The sequence below is a fragment of the Cardiocondyla obscurior genome, linkage group LG27, assembly GCF_019399895.1.
Source record: "Cardiocondyla obscurior isolate alpha-2009 linkage group LG27, Cobs3.1, whole genome shotgun sequence".
Taxonomy (NCBI): Eukaryota; Metazoa; Arthropoda; class Insecta; order Hymenoptera; family Formicidae; genus Cardiocondyla; species Cardiocondyla obscurior.
Window position 1 is genome coordinate 1,718,445 of NC_091890.1, and position 18,035 is coordinate 1,736,479.

At 36.5% G+C, this 18,035-nt stretch overlaps 3 protein-coding genes and 1 long non-coding RNA gene across 9 annotated transcripts in view; 3 read left to right on the forward strand and 1 right to left on the reverse strand.

Annotated features, from left to right (window-relative positions):
• The window catches only part of S6kl (S6 Kinase Like), a 40,574-nt gene extending 39,604 nt beyond the window's left edge, over positions 1–970 (forward strand). For all 4 annotated transcript variants that reach the window (XM_070673082.1, XM_070673083.1, XM_070673080.1 and 1 more), the window contains exons 9-10: positions 102–338; positions 514–970. In XM_070673082.1, the coding sequence (XP_070529183.1) occupies positions 102–338; positions 514–630 (354 nt within the window). In that variant the 3' untranslated portion in view covers positions 631–970. The remainder of the gene's footprint in view (positions 1–101; positions 339–513) is intronic.
• Positions 971–1,521: 551 nt separating this feature from the next.
• Positions 1,522–8,298, forward strand: Oseg6 (intraflagellar transport protein Oseg6). 2 transcript variants are annotated; one of them, XM_070673067.1, is made up of 20 exons: positions 1,522–2,062; positions 2,295–2,674; positions 2,751–2,961; positions 3,044–3,156; positions 3,251–3,668; positions 3,728–3,958; positions 4,032–4,157; positions 4,239–4,536; positions 4,609–4,810; positions 4,887–4,984; positions 5,072–5,354; positions 5,454–5,679; positions 5,746–5,998; positions 6,097–6,407; positions 6,482–6,631; positions 6,774–6,870; positions 6,930–7,136; positions 7,226–7,512; positions 7,579–7,655; positions 7,745–8,298. In XM_070673067.1, the coding sequence occupies exons 1-20, from the start codon at positions 2,048–2,050 to the stop codon at positions 7,866–7,868; spliced, it is 4,107 nt and encodes a 1,368-aa protein (XP_070529168.1). In that variant the 5' UTR covers positions 1,522–2,047; the 3' UTR covers positions 7,869–8,298. The 2 variants fall into 2 exon arrangements, with proteins under 2 accessions (XP_070529168.1, XP_070529169.1); XM_070673068.1 differs by having other exon boundaries at positions 1,524–2,062; positions 4,612–4,810.
• Positions 8,299–9,740: 1,442 nt separating this feature from the next.
• Positions 9,741–13,380, forward strand: Msbp (membrane steroid binding protein). The gene is made up of 3 exons (XM_070673091.1): positions 9,741–10,475; positions 11,206–11,355; positions 11,763–13,380. Exons 1-3 carry the CDS (start codon positions 10,142–10,144, stop codon positions 11,930–11,932), a joined length of 654 nt encoding a protein of 217 aa, XP_070529192.1. The 5' UTR covers positions 9,741–10,141; the 3' UTR covers positions 11,933–13,380.
• Positions 11,430–17,847, reverse strand: LOC139112219 (uncharacterized). Of its 2 annotated transcripts, XR_011547347.1 has the most exons (7): positions 17,441–17,847; positions 16,838–16,941; positions 16,395–16,497; positions 16,132–16,270; positions 15,606–15,679; positions 14,053–14,227; positions 11,430–11,704 (listed from the first exon to the last, which is right to left on the reverse strand). It is a non-coding gene; the product is annotated as an uncharacterized lncRNA (long non-coding RNA). The 2 variants fall into 2 exon arrangements; XR_011547346.1 differs by lacking the exon at positions 11,430–11,704 and having other exon boundaries at positions 12,095–14,227; positions 17,441–17,844.
• Between the last annotated feature and the right edge of the window lie 188 nt (positions 17,848–18,035).

Below are 18,035 nucleotides of genomic sequence, written 5' to 3' on the forward strand. Positions count from 1 at the left end.
GTTAGTTGATTAATTATTTTATTTTATTTTTTTTTTTTTTTTTTTTTTTACGAAGAATTAAAATTGAAGGAACTGATCGCAGGTATTATCTTTTGTTGCAGTATCCAACTATCTTATCGTCGGACCTTTTGCCCGCCGATAGAATCGCCCGAGATGATCTGAATTGTGCGAATGTGCCGGGAATTTTACCGGCGAGCGCTAATATTTCGCCGGCAGCGAGAGATCTTTTGAAACGTCTTCTACAGCCAGAACCACGTTTGAGACTTCGAACTCTTCTGAGTCTTCAAAGGATCGCTTTTTATATGGGCCATGATCTTCAGAGTTACATGCTGAAAAAAGTAAGTTATTATGATCCACGTAACACTTTTAGATTTAAGATTGTGTATTTTATTAAGATAGTATACTATATAGAAATTGAATAAAAAATAAAGATATTATAAATTAAATTTATATTACAAAGAATAATACATTTAATAATTTAATTAAAACTGACATTTTTTTTATTATTTGTAGGAGTCACCATTCCGGATTTTAGGGATAAAAAATCAGCAAGAAACACAGAGGCAAAGAATGCGTTTCGATCAAAATTTTGCAAATTTTGAATCTTTCCCTGGTGATAATACTGCATAAACAGGTTGTTAATGATCTCATGTACATAACGTGTTCCATTCTTTAATTTTATATATACGTACACGCTTTGAGATGAAAAGCAAACAGAATTATTTTTGATAATCATAAATAATTTTTATGCGAAATGTGATTTAATATACAAAGTAACATAATCAAGTTTTATATATGCTTAATGAATCTTATTATAAATAGAATTATTTAGACGAAAATGTTAAAATTTTATTTAGGATATTTTTCAAACTATGTGATTCACTAATATTGTGCTTAAAAATATTTTAATTTTTGTTAAATTTTGATATTCCTTATTATTAAATATTTGCCGAATCCTGTCCTTAAAAAATCGTGTTAATTTCGTTTAAAAGCGCCAGAAACGTATATTGTCAATTGTATACAGTATGAGCATGTTTTATTAATGAAAATTATTACATATAAAGCATTTTTCTTTAACGTAGATAAAGTAAGACTATGACACGAGCGTTTTGTAATGCTTATATGTATAGGTGGCCGAGAAATTTAAAGTAAAAATATTTAGAAATTTTATTATAGGAAGAAAGGCGTAGTTTTTGGGAGCTTTGCCCATTTGACTAACTTACATATCTTGTTACAAATCAGTTTTTTTTTTGTAGAAGGTGTATTATTAGAGATTTATACTACGTCGGTACAGATGAAGCAACGGTGGCGGACTCGTAGCGAAGTTTTTAAGAACTAAAATAATTTAATTCCGAGTCGGTAATTTTCGTAGGATAACTAAACAATAAATCAGCCGTGTTTTAATATAAAATAAAATAAAGAATAATAAAACAAAATTAAATATAGCGAGATAAGGTAAAATATATTAAAATAAAAAAATTAATTTAATTAAATTAAATTAATATTAATATCTTGGATAATATTAATCGACAGCAATTTCTCAGATTGAAAAAAAAAGTAAGTAATAGATAATCTGATAATGAAGTAAATTAGAAATTCCTTTTCTTTTTCCGATCTTTTCCTATAACGTATTTCAGCCATTTCAGGTAATGATGAGAGTCAACTGACGCCAAGTTAGACGTCCCATTTTTCAATAGTATATCTGAGTATAATTCGACTCTAGTTTAATCATATAAAATATTACACGTAGTTTATTTTATTATTTTATTTTTTTAAGAGTTAATTAAAATATTGTTTATTTATCGAGCTGTATAAGCTAGCAGCTTCTGTTATCGATGTATGTAGTACGTACTGGTCGTGAATGTAAATTGATGATGAGTGACATTAACATAGACGATATAGCCGACATAACCGATATGTCGGCACGCAAAAGCGACATTGCTTAATAAATCAATATTTAGGCTATGTATTTCGTAATGCTGTATGGGTATATCATTTAGATGATACTGACTAATTTCCCCGCTAAAGACATATTACCCGCGTTACGATGTCATCCGAAAAGGTAGGTTATGTTAACATCAATAGTTGTATTCTATTAGAATTTATTCAATAAAAATGTTAATATTAACGATGCAAAAAGTGAAAAATACATTTCACTTTGATCGCTGCATTATATGATTACTGTATTGTAATCTATTTATCTTGGTCGACTATAACAGATTTTACTATAGTTAGTGCTTCTTCCTATTTTCGCGTGTAAAGTATTTTGTTTAATTTTATGAATTAAATGACAGGTTCTTTATCGACTAGATCAACCCCATGGGAGCGGTAACGTTTATATTTCCTGGCGTCCCGGTAATAGCACGCATTTGGCCACAACAGGTTGTGATTCCGCCGTTGCTATTTTTGACAGACAAGGAGATATTCAAGAAAGGATACAAATTTCTGGATTGTGCACTGGCTTTGGCTGGGACTCAGATGGAGATTTATTGGCAATAATATCGCAGAATTCATCAACCATAATTCTATGGGATGCAACAACAGGGAAAAAATCTCAAATAGATGCAGGTGTGAGGGATGGGCTTACTTGCATGATGTGGGCTAAGAAAAGTTGTCTGTTGGCAATAGGAACACAGAAAGGAAATCTGGTGCTTTATGACCACATAAATGCCAAGTATGATATCAGCCATTAATAAAACGTGAAACATGTAAAAATATTTTTAATTTCTATTTAATTTTGGCTTTTATAGACGAATACCTATTTTGGGAAAGCATAGAAAATGCATTTTATGTGGTGCATGGTCAGTAGATGGTCTTCTTGCATTGGCAAGTGAAGATAAAGTTTTAACTATCAGTACAAGTGAAGGAGACACTCGTAGAGAAATAACTCTTCAAGGTGATCCATCTGACATACAATTTAGTGAAATGAAAATGGACCATAGACTAGGTGGCGAAAACACGGTATGATATTTTAGTAAATGCTTAAAACATCTATGTAACATTCATATATTTTTATTAATTATCTATGCATAAATATATTTAGGTATCCCTTGTTGTTAGTAAGACAACATTGTTTTTATACAATATTCTGGATCCAGAAAATCCTATTGAATTGGCCTTTCAGAAACGTTATGGGTTAATTGTATCTTATAAATGGTAACTGTCTACTAGTAATGTTTAAAATAAGATAAAAAAAAAATAATTATGTTATACTGTACTGACATATAACGATGTAAATGCATCTTTATAGGTATGGGGATGGCTATATTCTAGTAGGATTTAAAGCAGGTTTCTTTATTGCAATATCTACACATATAAAGGAAGTTGGTCAAGAATTATTTCAAATAAAAAATCACAGAGATTCTCTAACAGATATTGCGTTAAGCCAAGCAGTCGGAAAAGTTGCTACTTGTGGCGACAATACACTTAAAGTTCACAGCTTGCAGAATCTTGAAGAAACGGAAACATTAATTACGGTGACGAATGAAAATGGAATCAGCAATATTGAATGGTCGACGGACGGAACAATGCTGGCTGTCGTAACTTATGTTGGCAATATTTTAATTTATTTGATTGAAATTCCGAAATTAACTAGCGTTTGTGGCAACAGAATTGCGTTATTGACGAGCTTGATGGAAGTGACCATACATCTTTATACCTTAGATAAGGTATTTTTGATAATATATCGTGACAAAACAGATTATTTTATTAATGTTTATGATTTTAGGACAAACCAAATCCACAGATAATTAACACTATAATAGAACCAGCGATATTAGCAGTGGGACCAGTTCATTTAGCAGTAGGACTAAACAATAGAGCACTTTTCTGGGATTTATCTACAAATCATTATGACAAAATACATTTTGAGAGAGATTATTTGGCTACAATAGATAGTATGCGCTTAAATGAGACATATGTATCAGCGTTATTTGATGGAAAATTGCAGTTACACTCGGTAATTATAAGTAAACTTAAATTAATAATTAAAATTGCACAAGATAAATTTGTTAATTTTATTTTATGTTTAGATTAAATCTGATCAAGCTCTAATAAATACCGGAAAAGACACAAAGATGTTCCCGGATTCGAATTCTTCACATAGTAGAATCACATGTCACGCTCTTTGCTCCGATTTCCTGGTTTATGGCAATGACGTAAGTTAACACCATCATAAATTTTTAAACAGTAAAATAATTGTGAATAAATCAGAAAATACATTTGTTTCAATTTTTTAGATGGGTTATATTACATATTTTTGCTTGGAAACATTTCGTCAGTGTAACGAATTCGTACATAGCAATGGAATAAAAGAGCTATATTTGGACGCGAATGGAATACACTTATGCTTCATTGACAATAAGTCAGACGCTTACGTGTTTGATCCGATAAACGAAGCGGCTATTGCCGTACCTGATTGTCCTGATAACATTGATGGTGTTCTCTGGGATCAGAACATATTTGAACGTGCTATATTTGCAATGTACAACAAAACCATTATTGTAACATACATTTTTGTAAAATACTTTGTTGAAGGCAAGTAGTTTTACTTAAATGAGCATTATGTGGTATCGTACTTTAAAGTTTTACGTCTTTGATTATATTAAGCAGGTACCAAAGTAATAAAAATAAGTACAACCAAGTTGCCATCAGACTCGGGACCTTTATTAATGTACTCTGGCGAAATAACGCTGAGTACAATGGGTAGTAAATTAATACAATTGACATTATCATCTCACGAAGAAGTAGGAAATATTGTCGAGTCAAAAAAAATTAATGAGATTTTAAACAATCAGGTTTTGTGTAGACGGTAAGATTTGTGTAATTTAATTTGTAAATAAGAAAATATAAAATATACGAAAAAATATATTTGGGTTATTTGTTAGATTCCAACAGGCATGGAACACCTGTGAAAAAATGAACGAGAAGGACGCGTGGCTGAAACTGGGACGAAGCGCAATTGCAAATTTAAATATTGAATTTGGTAAGTATAATGTTTCATTGATTTTTATTCTACACGCATACTATTACATTTGATTAAATTTTGTAACATTAAATTTATTGTATGCAGCTATTCGCGTATATCGGTACATGGAAGATGCCGCAACGGTATGGACGTTACAAACTATGGAAAATATTGATGAATTGACGTTATTATGTGGCCACGCATGTATATTATTAGGAGATTATAACGAAGCCGAAAAATATTTTTTGCAATCTTCCGAACCTGTTCAAGCTTTATATCTGAGGAGAGATTTAATGCAGTGGGAACAAGCTTTAAGTTTGGCACAAAAGTTAAAGCCCGAGGAGATTCCTTTTATTGCCAGAGAATACGCGCAGCAATTGGAATTCACGTAAAATCTTTTTACTGTCATTACTCCATTATATATAAATCAAATTTTGTTATTAATAATATTAAATTATTGATCTCTTTAATCAAATATTTTATATAGGGGAAATTATCCAAAAGCGTTGACAAATTATGAACGCGGTTTAGTTGATTATAACACATCTGCTTTGGCTGCACAAAATCCTCAACATCGAACTCAATGTCTAGCGGGAATAGCGAGAATGTCTATAAGATGTGGTGATAGCAGAAAAGGCGTTGGGATAGCCATGGATAACGAAAGCTCCAGACTATTACGAAAAGAATGTGCAGAAATTTTAGAATCAATGAAGGTATATTAATTTTTACTACATTTCAAAGATTTAGTTAATGTTGTATAAATTTTTATGTATTTTCAGCAATTCAGCGAAGCTGCACAGTTGTACGAAAAAGCTGAATATTTCGATAAAGCTGCATCCGCATATATAAAATTAAAAAATTGGCACAAAGTAGGACAGCTTCTACCGCAAATATCTTCGGCAAAAATTAATATACAATATGCTAAAGCCAAAGAATCTGAGGGTAAATATGAAGAAGCTGCCAAAGCGTATGAAACCGCCAAGGATTATGATAACATAATTAGAATCAATTTAGAACATTTAAACAATCCCGGTAAATATATTTTGTATTGCATTTTATTATATATTACAACACCAGATATATTAATAACGTTTAAATTATATGTTTGACTAAATTATTTTATTCCACAGCTCGCAGTGTCGAAGTTGTTCAGCAAACTAAAAGCATAGAAGGTGCAAAAATGGTTGCAAAATATTTCCAAAAGATGAATGATTATAATTCAGCTATCAAATTTTTGATTCTGTCAAATTGTCACGATGAAGCCTTTCAATTGGCCAATCAGCACGGTAAAATGGAATTGTACGGTGAAATCTTGGTGAACACAATCGACGACAGTAGTGTTCGGAGAGAAGATTTTAGAAGTCTTGCAATACATTTTGAATCTCAAAAAAATAATCTCTTAGCTGGAAAATATTATTTTCATGCTAAGGAATATCAAAAAGTAAGTTTGCAATATTTTTTTCAATGTTAAAATTATATAAATAATATCAATGTCTTAATAGGCTTTTTTTTTAGGCTCTACGACATTTATTAAAAGCTGCGCAATTGGTTCCAGACGACGACAGAGCAATTACTTACGCCATAGATACCGTTGCATCTTCTAAAGATGATAAATTAGCTAATCAGTTAATAGATTTTTTATTAGGTGCTGACGGATTACCAAAGGTTAGTATTATATTATATTGCTTAAAAAGCTAAAGGTAGAAAACACCCGTAGTTTTAATGATATATAATAATAAGTAATCTTAATACTGAATCCGTTTGTATTAAAATATCTATGCATATATTACAAAAATATTTTTTTTAGGATCCAAAATATCTGTTTCGACTGTATATGGCTCGGAAGCAGTATAAAGAAGCAGCTAAGACAGCAATTATAATTGCAAATGAAGAACAAGTTAATGGTATGTATACCTACCTATCTTAAAAATAATTAACGCTACATTAGATTATTTTATTTCAGGAAATTACAGAAACGCTCATGACGTTCTGTTCGGCATGTATCAAGAGTTAAAAAGAAATAAGATTACCATACCTTTAGAAATGCAGACAAATTTAAGACTGTTACATTCTTACATCTTAGTGAGATTACATGTGAAGAGAAGCGATCATTTGCGAGGTGCTCGGATGCTAATAAGAGTAGCTAACAATATATCTAAATTTCCCTCACGTTAGTATGACGAAAGCCGTTCTTCGCGGTGATTAACGCGAACGAGATAATGTTCGGCTTATGGTACAGTATGATATTGTACGTTTCAGATATCGTACCGATATTAACTTCGACCGTAATAGAATGCCATAGAGCAGGGTTGAAAAACGCGGCTTTCAATTTTGCCGCTATGCTGATGCGCCCCGAATATCGGGGACAAGTGGACACAAAATATAGCAAAAAGATCGAGGCAATCGTTAGGAAACCACCGAGAACGAAAGACATCGAGAACGAGGATGAACTTCTTACCCCGTGTCCATATTGCAAGAGTAGAGTTCCCGAGACTGAAGTAACCTGTGATAAATGCAAAAATACTATACCCTTTTGCATCGCAACAGTAAGAGCTTTTATTTACCGTTTAATGAGGAAAAGGAGAACGTTGTAACGTCTATTATTCTTATAGGGACGGCATATTGTAGAGGACGATTTTGCAGTATGCCCCCAATGTGACTTTCCAGCTATCAAAAGTGAATTTCTAAGGTAAAATATCGAAAAAAAAAAAACGTGAACGTTATTTAATATTATCTTTAATATTTCTGGATTATCTCTGATATAATTTATTACGCTAGAATTGTGGAATCTGAGGAAACTTGTCCGATGTGCTCGGAAAGGGTTAATCCCGAAGCTGTGTCATCTGTTACTGATATCCGTCCATACCTCGATTATCAGGAGGAAAAATCCATTAAAACTTAAAGAGTTACGAAAGTTTAAAGGTAAAAAAAGCAATTTGTTTTTTCAATTTAATACTAGGGTACATGTTAATGTACGAGAGGTAAATGTAGCTCAAAGATTTATTAAGTATTTAATAAGAATGTAGTTTATATAAACTTTTGAATCTACACTGCACGAGCCAGAGATGCCTCGTCATTATCGCGAGGTTGGGAGAATGCGATGTAATTTAAAAATAGCACGGTGCCTTTAACTTGAAATAATTGCGATAGAGAATAGGTCAATCAGATTGATTTTAGAAGCAATAAACCGTTAGTATTTTTGATGCAACGATGCCGTCCGTTTTAAGTACAATTTATTGAAGTACAAGTAGGTATAATATATGTGAGTTAAATTTATATCTTTATGTAAACAATTGCCATATACTGCATAGAATAAATAACATTGATTTAGATATAGATTGTTTTTAATTTAGATACGGAATACATACATACATACATACATAAAGTACGTAATTACACATAATACAATGTTTTACAACAAATTTACATATGAAAAATCTTATTCTGCTCTTTATAATGTTACTTTTCGTATTTAGCACAAGATACATTTGAAAAAAAAGGAGCAAAAAATTCTGCAAAGAACAAATTAAACTTTCTCTTTACATGTTCCCTATATTTAAAGTGAAATAAACGAGAACGAGAAGGAAAGTTCAGCAATGCGGTTGAAACCCTGTGAAATGATAGCGTTGGACAGAGGAAAGAAAGGGTAAAAGGTAGAAGGCTTCTATCACGATCGTCACAGCGTACACTCGGCCCTTCGGCCGTCATAATTAAGTTAGGATCAACGTAATCGCGGAATGCTCGTTACGCATGCAATAGATGCGCTCGTATATCTGGAACACGTGACTTTGCGTAGCATGACTTTGAGAATCGACGTGCATGATTATACATTTTTTTTTTTTTCTTCTCTCTCTCTCTCGTAGATTGTCAAGGATAAGCGACAAATGGCCGGGATTCCACGATATCGAGGAATAATTTTAAAATATTTAATATAAATGCAATTGGGATTCCATGGACGCGTTTCACGAAAGGAACTATTATCTTTTCCGGACTTGTAAACCTATCCTTTGACGACGTAACTGTTTTCCGCTCGATAGGGAGAAAGGAAGCAAAAAACGGTACGTCGTTCGCGGAAAAGCAAATGGGTTTACGATTACAAAGGTGCACTTTGCGCAAACGATTGGATCGGCGAGATGTTAAAATAGACGAACAAATATAGTGGCGCGTAAAGATGCGTCGCGGCACCGACAGGTTAAATTACGAAGCGGAAAAAAAAAAACTTGCTGCTGAATAATTGTACGCCGCAACTTATGCCGTGATGCAAAAAGTCGATTTGTTTTCTTATTTATTTAGATACATCTTTATCATTTACAGGCGTGTTATTAACGCAACGCAATTTCAGAGTTCAGGCTTTAATACCGATAATTACGTAACTTTAAGATAAACACCGACAGAAAGAGAGAGAAGGAATAATCAAAACTAATGAAGTAATAAAATATATACGTAATTGATAAGCTCGGCTAATTGGCGAACAGCTTGGAAAGTTAATCGGCTTAATTTGTAAACTTAATTAAGGAGAATTTATTAATTTTTAAGAGTCAAAATTTTGCACGGTTGCCCCGCTCGATGTACTTTTTCGTAGGAAAAATGACTATCGGGATTCTTCGACGTGTACAGTCTCGCAACGCTCCGTCGCTGTGCGGCCACGTAGAACGTGGCTTCGTTTCTCTCTCTCTCTCTCTCTACGGCGCGTGCACGCGGGTAAAGGGAAAAGCGGGGAGCGGCGACTAACGGCGGAGGGGAAAAGGTAACTGGGGGAGGGCTACGTAACGTAACGCGCACCGGACACTACCGGAACCGGGACGCATCGCTGGTGTCGTGTCGCGCGCGATTATTGTCGCGCGCGAGTCGAGTCTCCGTCACCTCGTCGTTGTCGTCATCTATCGACGAGCGGCGCCTAGTCAGCGACATTAATCCAGAGAGCCGATCCCGTTCCCCGCCTCTCTCAACGGGCTCTCTCCGTCGCAGTTCCGAGTCGTACGCGTCGGCAGGCACGCGCCACACGCATCGCGTCACTCGCGCGCGCACGCACATCGCGAGTAAGAATTTCAGAGCGCGCACGTTTCGGTTCCGTTCTCCCGACGTGCGTTCGTAACCTCTCCTTCGTTTCGGTGACGCTCCGCGACCCCGCGGAGTGGACGGAATATTTCTCGGTGGATTGATTTTTGATCAAAGATGGCTGAGAAGAGCGGCACGCCGGCCGCCGCGGCCCAGGAGCAACAGCAACAGCAGTCGCAGTTCCTGTCGAGCTTCATCGCCGAGATCGTGAGAAGCCCCGTGAACCTCGCCCTCGTGGGCGTGATCGCCATCCTGGTTTACAAGATCGTCAAGAGCCGCACGCGGACCGAGGAGCCCGTGCAGGAAGTAAAGAAGCTCCCGAAGCTACGCCGGGACTTCGCGATCGAGGACTTGACCAAGTACGACGGCAAAGGCCCGGACGGCCGGATCCTCGTCGCCGTCAACGGTAGCGTCTATGACGTCACCAGAGGCGCCAAGTTCTACGGTCCCGGTAAGTCGCCGGGGACCCCTCCCTCCGTCTCCCCCCCCCCGCGTTGAACGTTGGAGATGAATTTTTTCTTCCACGGCCGATCTCTATCGCGATCGAACATATATGTATATTTTTCCCAGACTCCGCGACTTTTGAGCTCGTGACTTAGCTCCTCGTCTCTTCGTCCCTCCCACCATTTGTTAGATTCTGCTCCTCTTTTAACGCCGAGTCGCACTTTATTAGTTGCTTTTTATTAGCTTGCGGCCCCGAACTCCCCTAAAGGAGCGGCGCCCGCGATGATATCATGCGCCGCGCGCGCAAAAATAAAATCACAAAAGTCGCCGCAACCAATTGTGCTTGTTTAATTGCGCCGCGATACTAGGCCGACGATAGCGGTTTATCGAGCCCACTAAACGTATAACGCACGAGCCGAAAGGTTTTGCATCTGAATGTGTAGAACGGCCTGAACGTGCGATCGGTAAATCTCGAGAATTCCGCAATTGTTCTCAATACCGATAAGCCACGTCGAGCGGAATGATAAAAAAAAGTTATGTACAATGCTTGCAGTCATGAGATAAGACTTGGATTTGGACTTGGCATATGTAAATTAATATTCCTATCATTTTTTTTTCTCTATGTTGCTTTTTAATGATAAGGTAAAAAAGCTAATCAGTAGAAAAGGACGGAATGTTACACAAGATACGTTTAAGTATCTCTTGAAAGTCTCGCAATTGACATACCTGTTGCATAGGTGGACCTTACGAAGCGTTTGGTGGTCGGGATGCCAGTAGAGCACTCGCAAAGTTCGCAGTGGACGCTGCGACAGATAAATACGACGATTTGAGTGACTTGAACACCACGGAAATGAACTCCATTAAAGAGTGGGAAGAACAATTTAAAGGTGAGTAAATTGTGCATTTTGAAAATTGATCTTATCGAGACATTAATGTTAGCGGATCACGTTCATTCAGAAATTACTCATGTATTCTGATAAAAAGACATAATTATACATAAATATATATATAAGACTTGTGAGTTTTTAGGTACAGACATAATATTCTTACTGACGTATTACTCTGCTTGTGTGAGATAGTCAGTCCTACTTCAAGTTGACATAAAAGCTTCGAGTCTCGTGAATAATCCATAAGTGCACAGTTCAAGGCTTCTTCTTTTTTATTGTAGACGACCACCTTAGCTTACAAACGTTGTGGAAATTTTTGGAAATAATTGAAACGCATAGTCAAACTGTCCTGAAAAAATAATAAAAAGAACAAAATTAATATACTACATTTTTTTTTCTTATTCTAGAGAGATACGATTACGTCGGGAAACTGTTAAAGCCTGGAGAAGCACCGACGAATTACTCTGACGAAGAAGATGAGGGTAGCCAGCAAGAGACTGAGACAAAGTCTGAGAGCAATGATGCAGAAAAGAAAACGGATCATAGCGATACCACTGAGAAATCAAAGAGCGATTGACCGCATGATCGTACATTGGAGGCGGAATTGTGTCAGAAGCCCACTACGCACACCCTGTTGTTACAGAAATTCTTAAAATTATCGCTCATGAATGTATTTGTGGATGTTCGGCCGAATATTTTATTACTTCGTAACGATAATCGGATAAAGAGGCAAAATGCCGGCTTTTAATTACGCGCGCGCATTGGAAGTACATAAAATCCATTTCCAAAAAAAAGAAAAGCAAAAAAAAAACTGGTGATTATACACTTAAAGACTTCGTTTGAGCGTCCAGTTCATTAATCAACGTGCGGGCACTTGTGTCTTTTAATGTTTTATATATGTATAAAAGATTTTCTACAGAAAAAAAAAACCGGGAGTCGAATCAGTGGCAAGTAACAAGTACATATTCCATTAAATATTCTCGTTGAATTACTTGTATTCCGCTGTACGACGCACGCCGCTAAAGCCGATATGCATTTGGAATTTAGTTTTAAGTCAACCCTATGAATTTGTAAGTTTACTCGCGTTCATACATGCAATTTCGCAACTAGAAATTTGCGACATTGAATTGCAGAAAAAAATAGATCAAAGATACATTATTTGAAAATGATATGCTTACGAATAATCCAAGTTGCTCGTTAAGTTAATCCGATAAAACGCTAAACATAGAATTATATTTGTTACACTTTTAACACGCAAAGTTAGTATCAGGTATATACATTGAATGATTGTGAACGTGATAGAATTTAAAGATCGTTTGATCGAGCAAATTACATTTTTCGTGGAAAAATTTTTATTGCTGAAAACAGTATTGGGAACCAAACGTAACGCATGCGTCTCTAATGGTTTTATATGAAAAGCATAATACACATGTAATAAATTTTGCGAGTTTTTTTCGCGTTTTAGCATGTGAAATTTCGTTATAAGGGCACAATAGGATATTACATTCGCAGATGTTCGCGTACTTCCCCGTGGCATTGTCTCGATGCTACGACGCATCGATTTATTAATGCTGTTTAATGGCTTTATTCATCAATAAAATATGGTTTTGGTAAATAGTTATACCTGAGAATAAGTTTACGAATAAAGATTAATATTAGAGTATATACATGTATATATGTGTACGTATATGTATATATACAGTATGTACACACGTACACACGCATACACCATAAAATGTTGCATGCACTCCTCACATAATTTAAAATTCTGTCAGCGTAAGTCAACCTTGTATTTTGCGTCCTGTTGGCATTTAAAGATTCAAGAAAAATTATTTATTGTATATCACGCGTCGTGTTAGCCACTTGAAAAAGAAAAGGTGTATATAACTTATCATGGTTAGATAGTACTTGATTGTGGCAAATAAAGTTTTAATATTGTTTATATTAATCCAAATGGCAAAAGTGCACGTTCAGTTTGATCGTCGTAATGTACACGAATAATATATGGATACTTTTATTCTCTAATTATTTTACTTTATTCTTAAGGTAATACCTTTTCATTCTTCACATGACTATGCTATACGAGAATAGTGTTCCATAAATGAAATTAATTAAGTTATTATATAATGGAAGTTATTAAAATAGAACTTGCACAAACGCGTGTAGCGTTTAATTAAACATTCGAAGTAACCGAGTTTAAAATATCAATCTTTAATTTTTCCGCATTATATTTTCAGTATCTAATAATGTATTTTATAATAATTACAAAAAAGAAAATTAATGCATAACTGATGAGGAAAATTCCAATATAAGTTATGTTTTATGTTTTATTCCTATAACACTGATAGATGGTAGCACTTGAACGTTATTTGTTTGCTCGATACCCGTTTGCTAATTTATCGACGTAATGACAAATAAATCTTTAAACCAAAAGATCTTACGCTGACACGGATAACTTGCAAAGAATCTTTCATTTTTGTTTATTCCTAATGTGAACTTTATAAGATCTAAGGATTATAGATGAATTCACTATCGATTACTACACGTACACGTTACATGACGAACGAATCATTCAAATAGGAACTCACATATCCAACATTTTAAAACGAAAAACCGCAAAAAGTTAATAACATTATTGAAAAATCGTTCGTATATATATATACACGCTAAATGTATACTTATTTTTATAAAATTTACCGATAAATAATACAAGATATTTCTTCAGCCGTAAAACACGTCCAATATTCTTCTCGGAGAACGAAATTCCTCGTTTCTGGTCAACGAAAGGAAAAGGGGTGTCTTGATAAAATCAACGTGTATCCAAATTCGCAGCGCGTTTCGTCAATTAGATGAAAAAAATGGTGATTCATGCCTGTAAAATAAAAATATCTTTATTCCAGATTTCAGCTCGCTCGTCTCGCGCTTCGATGACGAATCAAGAAGGAACGCATCGGTTGGCGAGATTAGAAAAACTTGGTCTTTATCGCACGAGAGCGATAAGCCTTTAAAATAGCCGGTAAGCTATCTTTTTCACATGACGAGTTTATAACTAGATATATTTATTTTCTGTATAATTGAAATCTTTCCAGATCGAAAAGTAAAGCCACGATTTAATCCTTCCATTATTCTAAAATTAATTAAGTTTTTTTTTTTTTTTAATATTTCATACAGCTGCAACTCTTTCGCTCTAAGCAACCTACGGACTTCCTGGCCAAGATACCTCGTCTTTTCCCTAATTAAGTTTTAGTCGGCACTTCGGAGGAAGAAGGACGATAGCCAGGCGGACAATAATTGCGCCGCACCTCGAGAAACGATACGCGCGAAACGCGAGGCGCGTAACATCGCGACGCAAAGCGTAGGAGCGAGAGATGGGTCGATGCACCGCACGGCGCGCGGTCGAGTGCATCGCGAGAGACCAGACATAAATCGTGAGGCCGCGGCGCTCGCGCGGCTACGATCGATTACGCTTTTCCGGAATTCCGCGCGGCGTGAAGAGACGAGCGCGCGAGGAACGCTTCGGCCCACCTCCACCCTCCGCCCTCCACCCTCCACCCCAAGTGTTTCGACCGAAGACGAGTTACGTAACCGCGCCGCCGAATAATACCTCGCGTGATTACCTCGCGGTCCCCTAGCTCCTTCGCGTCCTTAATCGCGGAATAATATACGTACACGCGGGACTTCGCTCCTCGCGTTAATTGTCAAGCATCAATTCATCTAGCTGCGAAAGGGAGGAAGGGAGAAGGGGCGAGGGTACGAGAGGGTGGCCGCGCTCGTCGTTTCGGGAACCGCGAGCGATGGCCGCGATCTTTTACCAAGAATATTGGTATACAAAGAGCCGCTGTCATCGAGGCGAGCGGCTAGGCGGCTGCTGCCACGCCGTCATCCGATTCCCGTCCCATTTCGAAAGGCCCTTCCATCTCCCCCGCGCGCCCGTCGGAGCGTTCACCCGCTTCTTTTCCGCTCTCTTCGTCGCGACCGCTGCCACCTCCGCTTCGCTATCGCCACCGCCGACGCCGCCGCAACGTTGGGCGCGAGAGGGAGACGCCGACAGGTTCACGCGCGATGCGTGCGTCGGGTCGCGTGCCGTTCGCACCTCCGTCCCGCGCGCGCGGCGAGCCGCGGACACCACGAAACGGGACGAGCGTTCCGCGCAACGTGCCCTCTCCCTCTGTAAGCGATGCGCACGGCCGGCCATTCCTCTCGGTTCGATCAAATGAAAGAGGGAGAGAAGACACGAAGAATTAGATCACCTTTGGCCATCTTGTTGTCGATGCCTTCTTGAATTTTTCTCCAATTTAAAATAATAAATCTCGACGGTTCTGTTCTGCAAAAGAAAGAGATATCATGATGATGAATGTGATCTGTAAAATAAAAAAAAATAAAAAAATACTAATAAAAGAAAAAAGAAGAGAATGACATGACGCGCGTGCCGCTTCACTTTCGCGACGCTGATTGTGCAGGGAAACACCCGCATTTCTGCGAAGATAAACGCTGATAAATCAGTGCGATTGATAGACAAATGAGTAGTATGCACTTTTTTTTTTTTTTTAACTGAACTTGAAATTTGTCTAGTCTGTAGCAATTTTTAAATACAAATTATTGTAGTAATTTAAGGCTAATTGTTTAATATTTTAATTCAATCTATTTTAATTAATTTATGTATTTTAAACTAGAGTGCATTTTACTTTTTTTCCATTTCATAAATTTTTAAGCAGTAGTATTCTCAAAAATGTTTTATGCGAAAACTCTTTATTGTCAATAGATAATATGGTTTACCTCAATAATTCACGACAAACGTGTCCCAGGATGCAGATTTTCGTTCACATGTACACACCTTATCGCATAATAACTTTCTTGTAAAATTCTAATAACTGTGTCACAATGTAATGCACGTATGAGTGCACGTGGATAAAATCTACCAATGATTAAACTTCCATTAACAATCAATATACATATAACAATATAGTTATAAACCGAAAGACTTGAGGAAATTTGACATAACGAGTAAAAAGAGAAAAGAAAAGAAAAAAGAAACAAACCTGTAGCTTGCAATTAACTTTCAATCTTTAAATCACAATGTTGATGGAAGTAACAAAATTATAACATCTATTAGCTGCTTTAGATATCAGGAATCATCTTATTCTGAAATTGGTAGACACAATTTTATCATACATAATAGTTCAAGTACCCATTCAAAATTTGTGTCCCAGCATTTGCAGGTGTGCTCATTTATTTAAGGTTCATGCAATGTACATCAATCTATTAGTTATAAACAATACATATCTGTAAGGAAGGCAACTGAAGCATCTATACAACAGCTAACTGTGAACTTTAAGGGCGATTTATTCAATAATATAAACAGAAAATGACAGAACTAAAAGGAAACTGAGTACATTTAATATTGAACTAAAATTATGCACACCTCCAAATATAGATATTATATTAAAAACATGACATTTGTCAAGAGAAGAGTATTACCTACCTCACAATGTCATTTACCAGACTTTTAGTTGAAATGGTACCATTAGATTACACTAAAACATCAGAGATTACTGATTGATGAATGCAGAATCACCATGCAAATGCCTAAAAAAGCAAATAAATAATGCAGTTTACTTTTGTCATTTGTAACATATGTATAATTGTATTAACAAAATTTTTCCTTCCTGGAAGTAACTGTAATTATTATATTTTAAGCAACTGCAATATGATAAAGATAAAAATGATAATTGTAGTTGATGCAAAAGATTGAAAATTCTCTTTACAACTTAATTTGAAGAATTGACATAAAGAATTAATAATGAAAGAAAGATATTAATATAGAAAGTATGTGTTATTCTATCATGTTAGGATATCTGTTTAGAATAATAGGGAAATAAAGGTATAAAACCATCTTTCTACAGCAAATAAAAATAAAAGTATACATATACAAGTTTAAGTGTGCAATATGATTCAGTAATATAACTCGTGCATCAGTCACCATTATATCAAATATAACTTGTAGACTTATTAAAAAAAAAAAAACAAGATTAATACATTTATTTTTATCAATCCAAAATAATTGATAATTTCGAACTTAACTTACTGTTTCTTCAATCGTATGTTTCTAGGAAGCAGGAGACCGAAAGTAAATTAAACCGCGATTACAATGTTAATCTACATCGGTAGAAAATGGACGTGAGCCGTTTAAGAAAAGATAAAAAATGGATTTTGTGATTGGCAGAACGTCACTCCTTTCTGACGAGATTCATTTCGTTCGGGGAGACAGCCGACGGCTCACGATGGTCCACAGAAACGTGCGAGAGATGCTGTCTCATAAAGAGTTGGGGCACGACGCGGTGCGTCGGGAATCACGCTGGCTGCCCGCCGTCCGTCCCCGTCAGAAGAGAAGAGAGACGATTTCAGTGGCAATCCTGCCGCTCGCGTCGGGTCGGTAAACGGCCATGATTGCGCATGACGGCGGCGCTCCGGAGGAAACGAGCGATCTCCGCGAGAGAAGGAAGAAAACACGCCGTCAGGGGACGCGAGCGTCGACGACGGCGTTGACGGCGCCTCCAATCGCAGGGGGCCGGCCGCGTCACGTGAACGATGGGGGCCAATGAAAGTGGCGGTCTAGAGTCACGACCATTGTCGCCGAGTCTGAAGACGGACGGGGGGCATATTCTGACAAGCGTAGAAAA

Excerpts from the sequence above, each read along its gene's own strand:
- Oseg6 (XM_070673067.1), top strand. Across the intron at positions 3,959-4,031 it reads GAAAATTGCAGTTACACTCG|ATTAAATCTGATCAAGCTCT; the intron begins GTAATTATAAGT and ends TTTTATGTTTAG. Across the intron at positions 4,985-5,071 it reads AAATTTAAATATTGAATTTG|CTATTCGCGTATATCGGTAC; the intron begins GTAAGTATAATG and ends TATTGTATGCAG.
- Msbp (XM_070673091.1), top strand. The coding sequence starts at position 10,142 with ATGGCTGAGAAGAGCGGCACGCCGGCCGCCGCGGCCCAGGAGCAACAG. Across the intron at positions 10,476-11,205 it reads CGCCAAGTTCTACGGTCCCG|GTGGACCTTACGAAGCGTTT; the intron begins GTAAGTCGCCGG and ends CCTGTTGCATAG. Across the intron at positions 11,356-11,762 it reads GTGGGAAGAACAATTTAAAG|AGAGATACGATTACGTCGGG; the intron begins GTGAGTAAATTG and ends TTCTTATTCTAG.